The sequence below is a fragment of the Triticum urartu genome, chromosome 5A (assembly GCF_056163025.1).
Source record: "Triticum urartu cultivar PI428250 chromosome 5A, HENAU_Tu73, whole genome shotgun sequence".
Lineage (NCBI taxonomy): Eukaryota > Viridiplantae > Streptophyta > Magnoliopsida > Poales > Poaceae > Triticum > Triticum urartu.
The window spans coordinates 430,859,929-430,879,174 of NC_141877.1; the positions used below are offsets into that span (position 1 = coordinate 430,859,929).

Genomic DNA, 19,246 nt, shown 5'->3' on the forward strand with positions numbered 1-19,246 from the left:
GGATAACCGCAATTTGCAGTTGCCATGTGACTTAGTGCGTATGAAATCATTTTCTAATACAACAGGTCAGTTAGAATCAAAACCTGTGATTATTCCCAAAGTGACGCTAAGAAAAGCTTTATCTAATACCTCCGTGTCTACAAAAACGTCTTATATTTTGATAGAGGTAATAGTATAATATCTGGGAACGGTAATGGACTAATGGTAGGAGAGCAGTTTGTCTATTGATTGAGACAGTACTGCAGTTCACAAATAAGCAACTTTTTAACATCTCGACATAGTCTTTAAGATGTAAATTTGACCAACGGAAACTATCAGGATTTGAAAATCTTTTTTGATCGATGATTTTCAAGTTTCCTGTCCAAATATTTAAAACGATATTGGTAATCAAAGTTTTAAAAGTACAACTGAGGTTATGTCTAAAACGTTACTTGTTTTGTGAGCTGGCGGAGCAACAGCCAGCGTGTAACCACGTCCTCACCACGCAGAAGAAAACTGGAGGGAGTAAATCGCGCACATAACACCTGTTTAGGACAAGCAACAAAGTCTTGCATTTACTCAGTTCCTAAATCCACCATTTCTCTCTTCCTGCACGTACAGCCGAAATTGGCCTGTGAGGAAGCTTGGCTACCTAAGAATTTATGCACTGCAGTAAAGCAATTTAAGATATATTTTATGTTCCAAGTAAGTAAAAACAGTAGGTCAATTTTCGGAGGAAGTAGGAACATACCGTTAACTCATACTGAACCTTTGGTCTTGCCTGTTGCGTGAAGCTATGAATGGTAATGAAGGCTTACCAGCATAATCTTCAAAATAGGCCCTTCCGACAAGAATCACAAGGACGGTAACATTATCTGCAATGTAATCCAGCAAGAAAGCAACCTAAAGCATAGGCACTCAGCCGGCATATCAATCTGTATTTTATTTCCGGATGTAACGGTAGATATGCAGCATCTTGCACTAAAACATATACATCAACTCTTTAGACTACTCACAACTGCACATGGTGGAATGGAGCAGGAATACCAAACATTTATAGCATGCACATAATGGGATTGAGCAGGAACAACACCAAGAGGTTCTCCCATCCATTGTTCCATTAAGATCCAAGCAGGAAGAAAATATCTCTTCTAAAATTGCTAAAAAATAAAAATCTCTTCTAAATACATTCTTGAGTAGAAAACATTCAGTTCGTTCAGGTAACAACACAGTAAAGCTACATAAGAAATAACTGTACATAACTAAGAAACAACGAAGTGATGGGATTACTGGTAATGAAGCAAACATTCAGAAGTTGCAGCATGAGCAAAATTACAGAAACTAAAGCAATAATATTTCTTGAGAATACATCCTTCAATTAACCAGAGTAACTTCATGCCGAGTGACGAATGAAATTAAATTACAAAACTGCTACAACAATATACTGCTGCCGATCAACCTTGGTTGCTTCATTGCTACCCCGGAGAAGAGTAGGCCATTTTTGTTCGCACCTGATGACTCCATATCTCAATTCCAGGAAGCCAGCTTCAAAGGTGGATCCCAGAATTCCCCGTGTTAGAATATGTTCTTCACGATGCGGCCGTCTGGTTTCCGCCAACCCAATACTGCTTCACAGCATACAAGACCTTCTCGCGCACTAGGGGACCATCCTCGTGGTCAACTAGCTTCGTGTTCCATCTCATGCCCCGAGCGAGTTTGTTCACCTTTGTCAAGACATCGACATCGTCACGCATTATAACAGCGCCTTCAGGCCTCAAGATGCGGTCCATCTCAAGGAGGATGTCTTCCATGCTGCACCTGTTCGGTTTTAACATACAGAATGAATCAGCATTGGCAATCTTACTAATTGTTATACAAAGTGACAGAACTGATGCCGCAGGACAGGAGCAACTTACTTATTGCTATACAAGGTGAAAAGGCCACTAGCGTGGATAAGATCATAGGTCCTTGGATAAGTAGAGAAAGCTTCACACCTGACATGAAATTGTGAGACGTGTCAGTAAGTTCATGACAACAACTTTACTGAGTCGAGATTCGGGCATAACAAGGCATACCAGTCATGGTAAATGCCAATCAATCCTCGCTCATAAACAGCCCCCAGGGTTGCAATCTTTGCAATGGTTGGCACCACATTCATCACCCAGGATTTTGGGGACTCAATCGCCGCAGCAAAACCCCCAAAACCTGCATTCATGTCCATGATGTTTCTGTACCTACCAGTAAGTAGATACTTGTTCACATTGCTATAAGCCTTCACATGCTTCTTCCACATTTTGTTGTCTTTCTGATATGCCTGAGATGAAACCCCTGGAATTAACCCATTAGAAATTCTTGGAGGAATTGCGTTGAGCCTGCTTGGGAAGGGCTCGATTGCTCCTCCGGCAACTTCACTTGGATTTTCTACATCAGGAAGAGGTGTAACACATGCCTTCATCTTCTTGTACCTGGTGTTGCAAGAATAAGTGAAAATTAGGATAGGAGAGAGGTTATATAAATTATTAACCAGAACTTCTAACAACATATTAATACATCAACACATCTAAGTAGGCAAAGCGAAAATAATGCATTGACCAGACAGTATACCTATTGATGCTAGACTATCGTAATATATACTCTGAATCCTGCTAAATGATACTCCCTCCGTCCGGAAATACTTGTCATTGAAATGGATGTATCTAGATGTATTTTAGTTGTAGATACATCCATTTTCATCTATTTTGATGACAAGTATTTACGGACAGAGGGAGTATTAAGCTAAAGTTAGCAATTCAGTCTAATAGATTGTTTCACAAAACTACAGTAGAAACATACCAGACATCATCTGCATTTGTTGATTCACACATCTGCACAGTGGATTCTTCTAGCCTAGAAGGACAGGACTCAGTATTTACTCTTTTCCGCCATATTGCCGTCTCACCCTTCTCCGAGACTTTCTCCCAACATAGAAGCTTAGCCATTTCCTCTATCTTGTTCTGCTCTGCCTCAAGATCCTCCTTTGTACGTTGCCAACCCTTGTAGTTCGCCTTCCAGTTAATTGGAGGACCTGACAGCACCCAGTATCCACCAGGTCTTAGAACCCTATCAACTTCCATCATATAGAGTCCATCTGCATATCAGCAAATACAGAAAAAAAAATGAGAAGTAGAACAAGAACTGCATCAAAATGGCACAAGGTATTTACGCAATAACAAAATGTATCAAGCCCATATATTGGATGCACAGTATAGAAGGATACATGATTAGAGGCTCACCATTCATTCCCCATGGAATCAAGCACCTAGAACAATGGGCCATATCAAAGGCTCTTGATGGATAAGGGAGTTTAATTGTGCCAAGAACACCAATAACAGCTGGGACACCTCTCTCCAGAGCAAACTGTACTTGGGCTTCGTGTGAATCTCTGGGTGCAAACGACATGGCTAAAACATTCCTCTTTAACAAGTAAGCTCCCCAGCTAGCCACCTGAAAAAATTCAGAATTTTAGGACATGAACAAAGTCAGAAGAAGCTCACGAAGTAGCAGTAAGCAATATATAGTTTGATATCTCCACTTACCCCGCAACCAGTGTCCAATGCAGTCCTGACAGTTCCATTGGCAATCGGTATAACTGACGCCAGTTGATCAATGTACTTATCAGCACCTTGAGGGAACTGTGTCCCACCACCAGGGAATCTGAAGACATTGCCCTCGTACTGCACCCAGTTCTGTATGGCTTTCTCGACCGTCAAGCTCTTATAGGGACAATTCGCAAAAGGAACATAGTCCCGACTTTTGGGCCATGGGAATGGAGCAACATATCCCTTAGGCGGTGGTACGAGGCAGTGCAGCTTTTCTTTCTGCGGTGGGCAATGCCGCTCTCTGTAATTCATGTTCTCCCGAGGAAATTTCATAGCTCTGTTTTGATCTTGGCAAGGTGTATAGTCCGTGAAGCGGTCCGGGCATGGCTTAAACTTCTTCACCGGCGAAACAAGATCGCCGGAGCTGCCTTGTTTAGAATGGTGTGTGTCGAAGCTGAGGTTGGGTAAGATGGTGCAATCGGTCCGCTTCGTGATCTCCAGGGCAATGCTGTCCCCCTTTCCGAAGCCACTCTTCTGCCACGCCCCGAGGATGTAGAAGAAGCAGCACAAACCAATCACTATGCATATAGACACGGTGCTTCTAGTCCTGTTGTCCGCAGGACCCCCCTTGACGGCCATTATGGTTTATCCTGAGAATTGCACACTGAATAAGATTGTCTTTTTTATACTACTAAATTATATGGTCCATTACATATATTTTTCCTAAATCTGACGCAACCGCAATTTCAAGTCTTTTTTTGCGGGGAACCGTAATTTCACCTGAGGCAATCATAGACGGACGATAATAAACAGGAAAGAAAGCATGTGGCTTTCGTGTATCACATCAGGTGTATCCTAACCACCAAACTTTACCAAAATTGTTGAAACAACAGATCTCTAAAATCCCACACCATGTCGGCAGCAGGAGAGGTGAAGCGCGAGGCTCGGATCTAGGTGGCGTCGAGATCAGTGGAGGGGCGAACTAACCACGGGATGAAAACAAAACAAGCTCATACCTCACAACCCAATGGCGAAGGATTGCGATGTCGCGGCGGAAGGAAGGACGGAACTCGGAGCTGCGGAAGAATGGCTCGCCGGCCGGATCCCGGGTTACCGCCAGCTCCTAGGCGAACGGCAGCTGCAACGGCTGGGAGAGAACCGGGGCCAAAATCTCGGGGTTTTAGAGCTGCGTTTCCCCCGATTTTCCGAGGGCGGTGGGGATTCGCCCAACCCCGAGCTTGACAGTTCTGCTCCACCTCCACCGACGGGTCGGGGAGAACCGAGGGAGTATGTTTTTCGCCGTTGGATTTCTGGGGAGAATAAAGCGGAAAGGCGGTAGAAATCTTGGGCTGTGGGGCCGTCGCTTTCGTGGATACAGATCTGTCTGCTGCCGCCCTACGGGGTTCGCGGATCATGCACGCCCGTTTACCCGACTGGAAGATTTAAAAAAACGACTGGAAGATACTTTTCTTTTTGCATTGACCATTTAAATTTAAATCCCAAACACTTTTTTTATCACAGTACAGACGAAGCGCTCATATATACTCGCATACCCTCCCCGTATGAACGCATACATGCATACTCTATCCCTATGAGCACCTCCGAAAGACTCAGCCGGCATATCATCTTGAGATTTTACGAAGTCATCGTAGGCGCCTCGCAATCGACGGGAACGTCTTCTCCCACTAAACGTGCATCATCAAAAATCTTGAAATAAATTCAGAATAAATGCAAGCACCAGGACTTAATACCACAGCTTGAACCAACTACAAGTCTATTAAACCTAAGAAGAAAAAACTCAAACACTAATTTTTTGGGAAACAACCTGATAACACTCTCAATTACATATAGTTAAAATGAAGAAGACATGCACAAGCTACCAGAATGGAAAATAATTCAAAACATTGCAAACAAATGTATGAAAATTACTGTGTATACCTAATAATTAAGAGTCAAATTAGACGGGCGTGGCAACACACGCCATCAAGATCTGAACCTTACAAGCCCCCCCCCCCCTCCTCCCCCCTCCCCCTCTCCTCCAAGAAAATCAACTTCTCAATAAAACCATCCCTCGCCGGTCAAAATATCTTATTTTTGTCCCAAAATAGAGCAAGCGTTGAGAGGTTGTAAAGGAGCATGAGACAAGGGATACTGAAGGCTACCACTCAATGCATGTGATCCACAAACCATCAGCAATCGCCAAGATTGCCTCGGCTACTCCATCGCCGAAAAAGGAAAAATACAATGGGATCAAAAGAGAAGGAAAGAAAGGAACTGGAGGAACGGTTGGGCGTAGTTGGACCATGGGGGAGGGGGGCTTGGCTGGGTGCGGCTCACTGGGTGAGGGTGCGTGGTTCGGCTGGGTGCGGCTCAACTAGGTGGGATGTGTGGTTGGGCTAAGTGCAGACAGACATGGCTGGGTTCCGTTCGATCATCCCAAAACCAAAACAAACCAAAAAGGCAAAGGGTAAACTAAATCAACGACCGTGGCATACAGAGTAAGCACCAGATCAAATATAATATTTTTATGGCATAAGTTTGTTTGAATTGGATAAAAATGTGGAGAGAAAATGATAAATGGGCGATTGTTGTCACAAGCATGAATCTAGGAGGTAAAACAAATGAAATTCACTCAAAAATCTTATAAAATGTGATCAATTTTTGCTAAGTTTGACTTATAAAATTAAAAGATATCTTTACTAATACTTTCTTCGTTTCAAAAATTTTTGTCTTACATTTGTTCAAAAACGAATGTATCTAGTTATGTTTTAATGTTAAATACATCCCTATCTAGACAAATTTAAAACAAGAATTTTGAGACGGAGGGAGCATTTGGTAACGGGTTCGGGTCAGGCATGGGCGCGCGTTTGTTTAGAGCAACTCCGGCGCTCCGTTTCTAGAGGTACTACTACTTTTTGTTTCTTGAATTTTTCAATTCTTTACTAGGGTACAAGGGATCCGGCATCCGTACCAATAACGTGGAGGTGAGAAAAAACTCCCATACGCTTTGACTTGCCTGCTCCTAGTAGTACTAGCACCCAGCAACAGTACGATGAGATTGCGCCATGACCTAACCAAACGCGCCAACGCACGAACTTAAATCGTGTGGGGTCCCTGGCCGGTGACCAGCACTTATGGGGTCACGTTCCCACTGGGTACCGAGTGATTAGTGAGGCAGTGACAGTGAGTGGGTTTGGTTGTCGAGCATGAGCTTGCTGCGCGCCTCGTGGGCACGGTGGGGTTTGAACTGATCGAGCGCCGACGTCCGGTGAGTGCGTCCGTCAACCCGCGAAAAATAAAAACAGTGCGTCGGTCCAGCTTTTTTTTTTTTTAGAAGAAGTGCGTCAGTCCAGCTAGCGAAGAATGTCCAAGCAGGGGAGGCCTGAAGAGTTTTTCTCGCTGGAGGCGATACCTAAGGCGACTGGGGTTTAGCCGGCCCGCCGCCGGCCGCCTCCGTGGCGGCGGCGAGTGCGCCGGTCTCTCTTTCCCAGGTCGGCGCCGATGGTGCTGTCGCTGGTCTTCGTTTCTCTGCTACGAGTCTCCAGGTGCTTGCACCCTAGGTGTTCGTGAGTAGATCTGAATTTTTGATCCATCATACTCTGCGTGAGGATTGAGGAACATGCATGCCCGGGGCTTGATGGGTTCAGAGTGAAGGTATGGTTCAGCGTATGTGTGACTGGATGTGATGATGTGCTGATCTCAAGGGGGATCGCCAGGAGCCATGAAACTCATAAGCTGGAATTGTCGGGGACTCCTCGGTGCCCCGACAGTTCGCTCGCTGCTGGACATCCAACGGCAACACTGAGATGCGTTCTTTCTGTCTGAAACGCACTTGGATGTTGATAAGGCAGAAAAGGTGAGAAGGAAATTGGGGGTGGATGAGATGATTGTGGCACCAAGTCCTGATGGAAGAAGGGGCAGACTGCTGCTAGTCTCGAAGAAGGAGGTTAGGATCTACTCCCGGGCTTCCATCCTAGATTTCATTGATGTTTCGGTACAAGAACAGAACGGGGATACATGGAGGCTGACTGGTATTTACGGAGAGCCTGGCTGGGATAATAAAGAACGTACATATCAGCTCCTAAGAGACCTTCATGATCAGTCCAACCTGCCGTGGGCGGTTATTGGGGACTTCAACGAGATTCTCTTCTCCTCGGAGAAAGAGGGAGGAGCTCCCCGACAGCAGACTCGACTTGAGGCGTTCCAAGACGCGCTCTCATACTGTTCTTTGGAGGATGTAGGTTATACCGGTGACAAGTTCACCTGGTTCCGTGGTGGACTGAAGGAGCGGCTTGATCGGGCCGTCTCAAATTCTGGATGGATGGCCTTGCATCTTATGGCGGGTCTGAGTAATTTGGACATGGGGAAATCTGACCACCGGCCAATCTGTTTGGATACTGAATATCTTGCAGGGGTGGCTGCTAGCAGACCAAAATACGCACGCAAATTTGAAGCAAGATGGCTGGCAGAGGAAACTCTCGAAGAGATAGTTAAAACGGCCTGGCTCAAAGCAACCATTCAAGGTTCAGTAAAACAAAAGCTAGAATCTGTCCATAAAGACATTCATGATTGGGACCGTAAAGTCTTAGAAAGGCCCAAAAGCAAGGCTGAAGAAAGCTCAGAGAGACCTTGAAGAATTGATGCGAGCACCTTATAATGAAGAGGTCAAAATGAAGCAGAAAGAGCTCTCAGTTCTGATTGAGAACTTACTTGATCAAGATGAAATATACTGGTCACAGAGGGGCCATGTGAATTGGCTCCGACGCGGCGATCGCAACACTAAATATTTCAACCAGTTCGCGTCAGCTAGGAGACGTAGAAACCTGATCAAAAAACTGAGGAATAATAATAATGGATGGGTCGAGGGGAATGTTAACCTCGGCCCTCTCATTCTTGATTACTTTGGTAATTTATTTAAGTCTGATTCGGGTGTCATTCAGCAGGACATTCTGCAGGTAGTAAAACCCCGGATCACAGCTGAGATGAACAGAATGCTAATCGCTCCATTCTCAAGGGAGGACATGCGGAAGGCGTTGTTTCAGATTGGAGACATGAAGGCCCCTGGTCCGGACGGCCTGCATGCTCTATTTTTCAAGAGATTTTGGCATATTCTTGGAGAGGAACTAACAAACGAGGTTCTTGATGGGATTAACAATAAAAAATTCCTAGTGGTTGGAACCAAACAAATATTGTCCTGATCCCAAAGGTTGAGAACCCGGAGGTAATCACTCAATACAGACCTATTAGCCTGTGCAATGTTGTGTACAAAATCATCTCCAAAATGCTGGCAAATAGGTTGAAGAAAATCCTACCGGATGTTATTTCACCAACCCAAAGTGCTTTTGTTCCGGGTCGGCTAATTACGGACAATGTGTTGGTTGCCTATGAGTGTTTCCATGCAATTAAGAAATGGGAAAACTTTGTTTTTGCCACTCGAGCTTTTGACCACTTTGCTTATGCCACTCTAGAATTTGACATTTCACTTCTACCACTCTTAGTTTTTAAGAATACATCACAATTGCCATTCCGTGGCAAAAGTAATAATTTTATAGTGGCAATTGTGATACTTGTCAAAATCTAAGAGTGGCAAAAGTGAAATGAAAAGTTATTGCTTTTGCCACGGAATGGCATTTGTGATGTATTGTCAAAAACTAAGAGTGGCAAAAGTGATATGTCAAATTCTAGAGTGGCATAAGTAAAGTAGGCAAAAACTAGAGTGGCAAAAACAAAGTTTTCCCTTAAGAAAAAGACCCACGGCTCAAACGGGGTTTGTGCAGTGAAACTTGATATGCTGAAAGCTTATGACAGAGTAGAATGGGAATTTTTGAAACAAATGATGCTGAAGTTGGGGTTCCACTCTTTTTGGGTGGAGTTGATCATGGAATGTGTGACCTCAGTAAGTTACAGAGTGAGATTTAATGACACCGAGACTGAAGAATTTATACCTACTAGGGGACTGAGACAGGGGGATCCTCTGTCCCCTTATCTATTTTTGTTGTGCTCGGAGGGCTTATCTTGCTTGTTAGCCCATGAGAAGGATATTGGCGGAATTGAAGGTATTCTCGTATGTAGAAATGCTCCATCTATATCCCATCTCTTGTTTGCTGATGATTCCTTGATATTGATGAGGGCCAATGCCCATAATGCACACACCTTGAAGAGAATACTTACCACATATTGCAGTAGCTCTGGGCAGTAGATTAGCACTGCTAAATCAAGTGTTTTTTCAGTCCAAACACCAATGTCCATGTCAGAGAAGAGATTTGCAGGGAACTGGATATCTTAACAGAAGCCCTTTCTGACAAGTATTTAGGTTTGCCTACGATGGTTGGAGTGGATCGAAGTGACTGCTTCCAGCATCTCATTGATAGAATTTGTCAGAGATTGAAAGGGTGGAAGGAGAAGACTCTATCTATACAAGGGAAAGAGATCTTATTAAAATCAGTTGCACAGGCGATCCCTACTTATGCCATGTCTGTGTTTAAACTCCCAAAAGGGACTTGCAAAAATATAACTGATGAGATTGCAGGGTTTTGGTGGGGAGATAATGAGGAGAAAAAGAAATTGCATTGGTTTGCATGGTGGAAGATGTGCATCCCAAAGAGGAAGGGTGGTATGGGGTTTAGAGACCTTCACAGTTTTAACCTTGCTTTATTAGCAAAACAGTGTTGGTGACTTCTCCAGAATCCAGATTCTTTGTGTGCACGTGTTCTGAAAGCTAAGTACTATCCAGATGGATGATATTCTCAGTGCGGACCCCAAGAAGGGTTCCTCGTTTACATGGTAGAGCATTGTTGCGGGCATTCAAACATTCAAAAGGGGTTGTATATGGTGTGTTGGAACTGGCTCAAGAATTGACATTTGGCAAGATCCTTGGATACCCTCTAGTGAATCCAGGAAAGTGATTACGCCTAGAGGAGGGATAATGTTGAATAAAGTGGAAGAACTAATAGATCCACACTCAGGTTTGTGGGATGAAGAACTTATTCGTTCAGTTTTTTTCAGTTGTGGATGCACAAAGAATTTTACAAATACCATTGAGGGTTGAGGTGTTCGATGATTTTGTAGCTTGGAATGCTACGCGGTCTGGTACTTTCTCAGTTAGGTCCGCTTACCATGTTGAATTTGAACACCAGTTCGGACACCAGTGGCGTTGGGGAGACGGTCAGGGTGGTTCTCAGTTGAATGATATCTGGAAGACCATTTGGGCCCTTGTTTTACCTGAGAAAGTGAAGCATTTCATCTGAAAAACATTAAAAGGAGTCCTCCCCTGCTTTGGAACCTTAGCTCATCGCCATATTCCGTTAAGTGCACAGTGTCCACATTGTAGGATTGGTATGGAAGATATCCAACATTGTCTCTTTACGTGTCCTCGAGCGATGGAAGTTTGGTCAGAACTTGGCCTTGAAGACGACATTTGTCGAGCTATTTCTGAAGATCGGTCAGGACCTATAACCATGGAGATTCTATGCAGGGCTCAAGGTGTTTCGAACGAGCTCCCAAAGGCAGAGTTGATCGCGGTTTCAACATAGTATATTTGATGGCAACACCGTCAGTTTGTGAGGGGGGGTAAGCATACAATCCCCTGATCGTACAACCACATCGATCAAAGTACTATATACTAATTTTATCCGAGCATCATCGCCCAAATTTACAGTGCGTAAGAGGGAGCATATGTGGCGGAAACCAGCAGCGGGAATGGTCAAGATAAATGTGGATGCATCCTTTTGTTCCGAAAACATGTCAGGGGCTACGGGAGCTATTGCTCGAGGCGATAAAGGTGATGTTGTTGCTGCTGCTTGCTGGTTCATTCCCCATGTTAGCAGTGTGGACTTAGCAGAAATTCATGCAGTATACAGCGGTATAATCCTTGCACTCCGGATTGGTTGCAGCTCAGTGGTTATTGAGTCTGATAGTACAAATGCAGTTCAGATTTTCAACGAGTTCTTTGGACCAGATGTTGCCATAGTACTAGAATGCAAACAATTAACAGCAGATCTTACAAATGTGGAATGTATCCACTGCTTCCGAGAGGCCAATGAAGTAGCAGATAGCTTAGCAAAATTCTTTTTCAAAAATAGATTTTCCAATTTTTGGGAAAGTTCTATACCTGACTTTGTTTCTCACCTTATTGTAAATGACTTGGCTATCATATGAGAAATAAAGTTTTAATTTATCAAAAAAAAGAATGTCCAAGCAGGGGCCTGAATCTGTTCCGCCAGCACGTTGCCGTTTGCCGCGAACGGCGAATCCTATGTGACGCACAATGCGTGGAATTGTCCACGCTTCGCACAGGGACAAGGGCATCCGGCGAGTACATGGGCCGGCCAAGTTTAGATCTCCCAAGCGGTCTGCCATCCTGTTTTTGGAACCTTCTGTAAGGTTACAGTCTGTTATCTCAAAAAACAAAGGTTACAGTCTGGGGTTTCACCAGTTTGGCAAACCTTCGACGAGGTTCTTGAACCGGTTTTCTGGGTTTTTTTCTCCATTTCTTTTTTCTATTTATGTTTATTTTTATTCCCCCCCTTCTCAATTTTATTTTATTTCTATTTATTTATTCAAGACTTTAAAATATTTGTGAATTTTCTAAAAAATATTAGTGTTCTTGACTTTTTATATATTTTGGGGAAATGGCTTATTCATACAAATGTTCAGAATTTCAAAAAATATTCATCTTCTCAATTTTGTTTCATAGATAAAAATCTTCTTGTTTCTGAGAACTGTTTGGGAAATTCAAAAAATGTTTGAATTTTTCAAAAAAAAATCATGTTCTCATATTTTGTTCAGAAATATAAAAATGTGCATTTAAAAAATATATTCGAGAATTTCAAAAATTATCCAGGTTTTCAAACATTGTTCAGAATTTCAAAATTTGTTCTTCTTTCCAAGTTTTGTTCACAAATTTAAGAAATTCGTGATTTTGAATTTTTTGGGAATTTAAAAAATGTTCATGTTTGTAAAAAAATGTCTGAAATAGAAAAAAATTGATTTGCTACTGTGATTGGTTCAATAGCTGGACCGTTGTAGTGAACCAGACGTTACTGTTGCCGGACTGCTATAGTAAAGACAACACTGTAATGCTAAAAATAATAACCGCCCGTGATGCAAAAAAAAAAACTCGCTACAGTGTCGCGCGTTGCGCTTGTTGATGGTCCAGCCCAGTCAGGCTTCCCTCTCTATGTTGCTACTCTATTTGCCGCAAAATTCGGCAAATAGGAGGTCCCATAGTTTCCTTATGGCATCTCCAATGTGGATCATTGAAACACTCGTAAATGTTTAGTTTATCCTAACACGTTTAGTCGTTCAATGCAGATCATCAAATTGGTCGGGACTAGTTCGAACATCCGAAAGCCTACAACGGCTCCAAATCAAGGGAGCCTTAGGGAGTTCAAATGGCCACCACGTCAGACTCCAACATCTGTGTCCCACTCAAAATCCAATATGGAGGCCTTTCACAACCCTTTTTCTCATCCTGCGCTATCTATCTCTCACTCTCAAAGTTGTCCTTGTACCCTCCCCCCTTCCCTGAACGCCGTCCAGGTCTTGTAGGAACCTTGCCGACGAAGCCCCAGGCATTCCGTACATGGATGTCGTACTCTCTCGGATTCGGCCACCGCTCAGGTATCCTCCGCCCCACGGACACCACCCATGGACGACACCGCACCTAGCAAGTGTTCAAACACATGACGTGGTGCATTTTGTTACATTCTCATTATTTACTTTGAGGCAAACACGATGGATTCAGATGATGAGTACTTCTATGCTAAGTTCATGGATTCGTTTTCATCATATGATGACCAATATGAGTATGAAATGGCAATGATGAGGGCGATTCTTGAAGAAACGGAGCATGCGGAGAGCATGTTCTTAGCTTCAAGGCTTCAACAAAGTGACATCAGGTGTTGTTTCCCTTGCTGCACTATGGCAAATTTTAGCATGGTCCCTCTTACCTTCCTTTTTCACATGAGAGGCCAGAGTACATAATACATCTGAACCATTGATTTGATTAACTAGTGGTCTGATTAACTCTTACTCCCTCTGTAAAGAAATATAAGAGGGTTTAGATCACTAAAGTAGTGACCTAAACACTCTTATATTTCTTTACGGAGGGAGTACCTTCTTAGCTCTAATGTGAAAAGAAGGGGTAAGAGGGAGCATGTTAAAATTACTCGCTGCACTATTCGAAAGCTATTTCTGACATCGATTTTGGATGCAGTGACCATTGTTCATGTGCCTCTACTTAGATGACAGGGTTGAAAATGACTACTTCAAGCTGAAGAAGGATGTCATTGGTCGCATTGGGTACTCAAGTCTCTAGAAGTGCACAACTGCTATGAGGATGCTTGTATACGACACAACCTCATATCCGTGGGACGAGTACCTCCGGATGTCTGAAAACGCATGCTTGGAGGCCATGGTTAGATTTGCTATTGTATTGAGAACCAAAAGACACGACAAGGCTCGTGGCAATTGGAGAATCAAGAAGGTTTTAGGGTATGCGTGGATCTCTGGATTGCATGCACATGAAGTGGAGGGATTGACTATATGCTCAACAAGGCAAATACCAGGGGCATCATAAAAAGGTCATCATCATTCTTGAATCAGTTGCATCACAAGACATACGCATTTAGAACTCTTCCTTTCAGATGTGATGGTCTCACAATGACATCAATATTTTGCAGCGACCTCATCGTTCTTAATGTTGTGTGCGGGTTAAGCTCTTGCGTGTAACTATACCATCAATGAGGATGAGTACAATATGGAGTACTATCTTTGTGATGGTATCTATCCTTCATGGACGACCTTTATCAAGACCACCTCTGAGACAATAGGTAACAAAAAAGTGACATTTTGTTGCAAGACAAGTAGTTAGAAAAGATGTGAAGAGAGCATTAGAGTGCTCCAAGCCCATTTTTAGTTGTACGTGGACATGCTAAATAATGGGATCCAGAGACACTATGAGATGTCATGACAACTTGTATGAGCATGCATAACATGATTGTGAAGGATGAGGGTGAGGGTGTTCACCATAGTTTGGAGTTTTAATAGATGTGTGATCTTATCTAGATCCGACAACGTTCGAGGAATTTCTCGAATTACATTATCAGATTTGCAGTCAACAAACTCATACATAGTTTCAGAATAATATGATTGAACATTTTTTGACGTTTCGTATAGACAACTAGAACATGTGTCTGAATAAGTTGAATTCAAAACTTAATATTTGCATTGTAATTATTTTATTTTATTTTATTTATTATTGCATGAGAATATCTATCTCTGAGTTAACAATGCACTATGGTATTTATTTTTGATTATTTTCAATATTTAAACTGGAAGAGAAAAACATATGGTTCCGAATTTTTTATGACTCGGTTGGATGGCCTCCATCCATCTGACTGTGTGCGGACACATTCAAATGTGTCCACAAACATCACCGCCCCCTGGGAAGACCATGAATAGCCCAGCCCACTGTGAGTGACAAAGCCGTGCTTGTCTACGAGAACCCCTAGTTGGGCCAGCCTCATAGGGAACGGTTTTCCCTCAAAAATATTCGGACAGGGTATATTAAGCTATTTTCCTTTAGGACCCTAAAAATAACTATTTTCCTTTCGGATAGTTTTATTGGGTTTTTTTGGGTTTCTTCACTTTTCTTCCCAGTATGTTTTTCTATATTTTCTCCTTTTTTCATTTTTTTGCAATTTGAGGAACGCTTAAAAATCGTGCAAAACATTGACATGACTTTGATTTTGTCAAATACGGGAACGATTCTGGACGATGGTCATGCTTTGCGAGTCGGCCTAATATCTTTCCCTAATAATAAAGCACGGAGTGTTCTGCCCGTTCACCGTCATCTAAATTACCCTCGAAGTTGGTAACGATTACCCATCAATGCCACCTGTAAGTGGCAAAAAAAGATTTGTTTTTTCTCAAAGTCGTCTTCGTCGGATACGGTTCTTATACAGTGACACCAATGTATTTATTAAAGCCCACAAGTACCACAATGGCTTGAGCGAGCTTCCTCCACCCCCGGACGTGTTGATGGGCTGGCCCATGTCCGGGGTGTGACACCCCTTTTTTATTCTTTTCTTATTTATGTTTCTGTTTTTTCTTCTTTAAATTAATTCTAGATTTCTAAAAAAATTAAAATTGCGACAATGGGAATTTTTTGAGAAATCATAAAATGTTCATGAATTCAAAAATATTTGGAAAATCATAAAATGTCTGGTATTTAAAAAAGCTCTTCGCATATTATAAAAGAATTCAAAATTTTAAATTTCCAAAAATTGCGACATTGGGATTTTTTTTGAGAAATCATAAAATGTTCATGAATTCAAAAAATAGTTGAAAAATCATAAAATGTCTGGTATTTTCAAAAAAACTCTTCGCATATTATAAAAGAATTCAAAATTTTAAATTCCCAAAAATTGCGAATTAGGGAATATTTTGAGAAATCATAAAATGTTCATGAATCCAAAAAATAGTTGAAAATCATAAAATGTCTGGTATTTTAAAAAAACTCTTTGCATATTATAAAAGAATTCATGATTTCGGAAAAAATGTTCACAGATAAAAAATATTCATGTTTTTATTGTGTATTGAAAACATAATTGGGATTTTTTTAAATAGAAGATGTTCACAAAAATTCAAACAGATCCGTAAATAACAAACAAAATGAACCTGCTGACATAGAGTTTTTTTTGGATCTATGGACGTTGTTTTATGATTTTATATAGTACATCGCGGGTCGCAAAAATGGTTTCCGCTTTTCTGTACAACGTTGAGCCCCAAAAAATTGACACAACTTCAGTCTTTCAAAAGTCCTTACCTCATCCTGGCATATGTTTCAAACTTTTATTATCTCTGCCATATCTACATAATCTGATTGTTTTCCTTCTGTTGCAACGCATGGGCATATTTTTTAGTATGTATCCTATAGACGAGCCGAGTTTATGTTGGAAATATGAGCAATTTACCAAATAATTTTATTAACAGAAATATTAGATAAAGCATGACTAATATAGCTGCGATAAAGCAAGTCATGCAATCTGACGGAGAGAAAGTAAATAGCATCTGCATATATGAACTTGAACTGAACACATCTAGGACAGACACTAGATCATGTTGCATATATGGAGTAGAACCTAACACATGTAGGGCAAGAACTAGTACGAGAAACTGTGGCAGGACATCTGACAGAAAGAAGAAGAACACATACGGGACAGCAGCAGCAGAAGCACTGGACTTGGGGTCGACATCCTCTCCAGCCATGTCGTTGCTGAGGTAGTCGACATCGGGGAAGTAATCGTCGGAGTCCGTGATGAAGAAGCCAGTAGTTGCGCAGAGCGCTTCCCAAAAACCTTATCACCCTTCTCCCGTACAGGACTCAAAGATGTGCGGTTTCGGAGGCCTACTGTCCCGACCTGCGGTGCACGCCGCAAGCCGAGATGAGAAAGACAACAGCAGCTCAGAGATTGGAACCGGTGGCGAGAGGAAGGAGAAGTTCTGGTGCATCTCTCTGGGAGGAGCGACCTCCCTTTTATAGGCGCAAGATATCGGCTCGGCTCATTCCCGCAACCCGTGGCGCGGCGCGGCGCGGCGCGTCGTGACGAGGCGAGGCGTGGCGTGGCGAGGCGGGCGGCGGAGGAGGAGCGCGCGTGGATATCCCTCTCGTTCTCATGCTCGTACAAGTGGGGAAAGAACCTCCCTTATAAGGAGGTCCAACTCCCACTAAACTAGCAATGTGGGACTAAACTTTAGTAGTATCCCTTGCCTTGCACAAATGGGCTAAGTGGGCCTCTAGGATTTATTAGGAATTTCTGAAATAGTTATTGGGCTGCCCAAAATAGACTAAATTCCAGCAATCCCCCACCAGATCCCAGAGGCACACATAAATTTGTCTTTGATTCCAAAACACTGTTTTATATACCGGTACTGCAGTAGAGACTGTTAAGTTGAACTTCCACCTAGAACTCTATCCTACACTAGTAAGCAACTTGAACAGTGGACTGGGCCTTGAACTGCAAGTTTTCTGCGAATCTAGCTTCACATAAAGCCTTGACCGATACGTGGCTACCGTGGGTCTTCCCCGCGGGTGGAGTTTATGCGTCATACTCCGTGACCTTTCATGAGTTTATTAGAGAGAACCCTACTCTCATAGATTGTGACGTTTGACAATCAGACTCATATATGTGTGTTCTTCAAAAGATGTTCTGTAGAATAACATCTCTGCTTAAATAAGCCACTTAGAACACATTAAGATATACATCAACCTGCCATGCAGATTAGGAGAGTATTGCATCTTCATGGAGTCGTATTGTGAATAGTAAGGATACTCTCCTCTCAGTTGACTAACAGCTTGTCTTCCACATCTAATTCACGGGATCTCCGATCACAAAGAATAGGTTACCACTCTGAACAACTCATATTGTGGGTCTCATACCCATCTCCCTCGATGCATTATCTATCACATTATGTGATAGACCCTTGGTAAAAGGATCTGCCAGATTTTTAGACGTTTGGATATAATCCAACGCAATAACTCCGGAGTTTTTCATTTTTCTGACAGATTTTAACCTTCTCTGAACATGTCTTGATGACTTCATGTTATCCTTTGAGCTGCTCACTTTCGTGATCATAGTTTGATTGTCGCAGTTCATAAGGACACCTGGTACAGGTTTCTCAACAACTGGCAAGTCATTCAAGAGTCGGCGAAGCCAATCTGCTTCAACCGTAGCTGTATCTAGTGCTGTGAGTTCTGCTTCCATTGTTGACCTCGTTAAGATGGTCTGCTTGCAAGACTTCCAAGAAACAGCGCCATATCCATGAGTGAATACATAACCGCTCGTGGCCTTTATCTCATCAGCATTTGAGATTCAGTTTGAGTCACTATACCCTTCAAGCACCTTTGGATGCCCGGTGTAGTGAATTCCATAATTTGCAGTGCCTTTCAAATAACGCAAAACTCTCTCTAGAGCTTTCCAATGCACATCTCCTGGTTTTGAGACAAACCGACTTAGTTTGCTAATAGCAAAAGAGATGTCAGGTCTTGTAGCACTGGCTAAGTACATAAGTGAGCCAATAATCTGAGAATACTTCAATTGGTCTCTAGCAAGTCTTCGATTCTTTCGAAGTAACACACTTGCATCATAAGGTATTGGAGAGGGCTTGCAGTCACTGTAGCCAAAGCGACTCAAGATCTTTTCCACATAGTGAGATTGAAGCAATGTAATCCCACCATCATCGTCTCTCAACAACTTGATGTTCAGAATGACATCAGCCACTCCTAAATCCTTCATCTCAAAACAATGAGATAGGAAATTTTTGACCTCCTTAATAACATTCAGATTTGTTCCGAAAATCAGTATGTCATCAACATACAAGCAAAGGATAACTCCCTCGCCCCCACCATGACGATAGTACACACATTTGTCAGCTTCGTTTACAACAAAGTCTGCAGCTGTTAAAGTTCTTTCAAACTTCTCATGCCACTGTTTGGGTGCTTGCTTAAGTCCGTACAAAGACTTCAGAAACTCGCATACTTTTCCTTCCTGACCATCTATTACAAACCCATCTGGTTGTTCCATATAAATTTCCTCGTCCAACTCTCCATTTAGGAAAGCAGTCTTAACATCCATTTGATGAACGAGAAGACCATGTGAGGCAGCTAGTGAAAGTAGAACTCGAAT

The 19,246-nt window shown here is 42.5% G+C and overlaps 2 protein-coding genes across 2 annotated transcripts; one reads left to right on the forward strand and one right to left on the reverse strand.

Annotated features, from left to right (window-relative positions):
- Window positions 1–1,238: 1,238 nt before the first annotated feature.
- On the reverse strand, window positions 1,239–4,874 carry LOC125509456 (S-adenosyl-L-methionine-dependent methyltransferases superfamily protein). Its single transcript, XM_048674436.2, has 7 exons — window positions 4,574–4,874; window positions 3,555–4,207; window positions 3,252–3,462; window positions 2,812–3,106; window positions 2,055–2,444; window positions 1,896–1,973; window positions 1,239–1,797 (listed from the first exon to the last, which is right to left on the reverse strand). The coding sequence occupies exons 2-7, from the start codon at window positions 4,194–4,196 to the stop codon at window positions 1,569–1,571; spliced, it is 1,845 nt and encodes a 614-aa protein (XP_048530393.1). The 5' UTR covers window positions 4,197–4,207; window positions 4,574–4,874; the 3' UTR covers window positions 1,239–1,568.
- Window positions 4,875–7,440: 2,566 nt separating this feature from the next.
- Window positions 7,441–8,190, forward strand: LOC147971762 (uncharacterized). The gene has a single exon (XM_087524107.1). It carries the CDS (start codon window positions 7,441–7,443, stop codon window positions 8,188–8,190), a length of 750 nt encoding a protein of 249 aa, XP_087380233.1.
- Window positions 8,191–19,246: the final 11,056 nt, after the last annotated feature.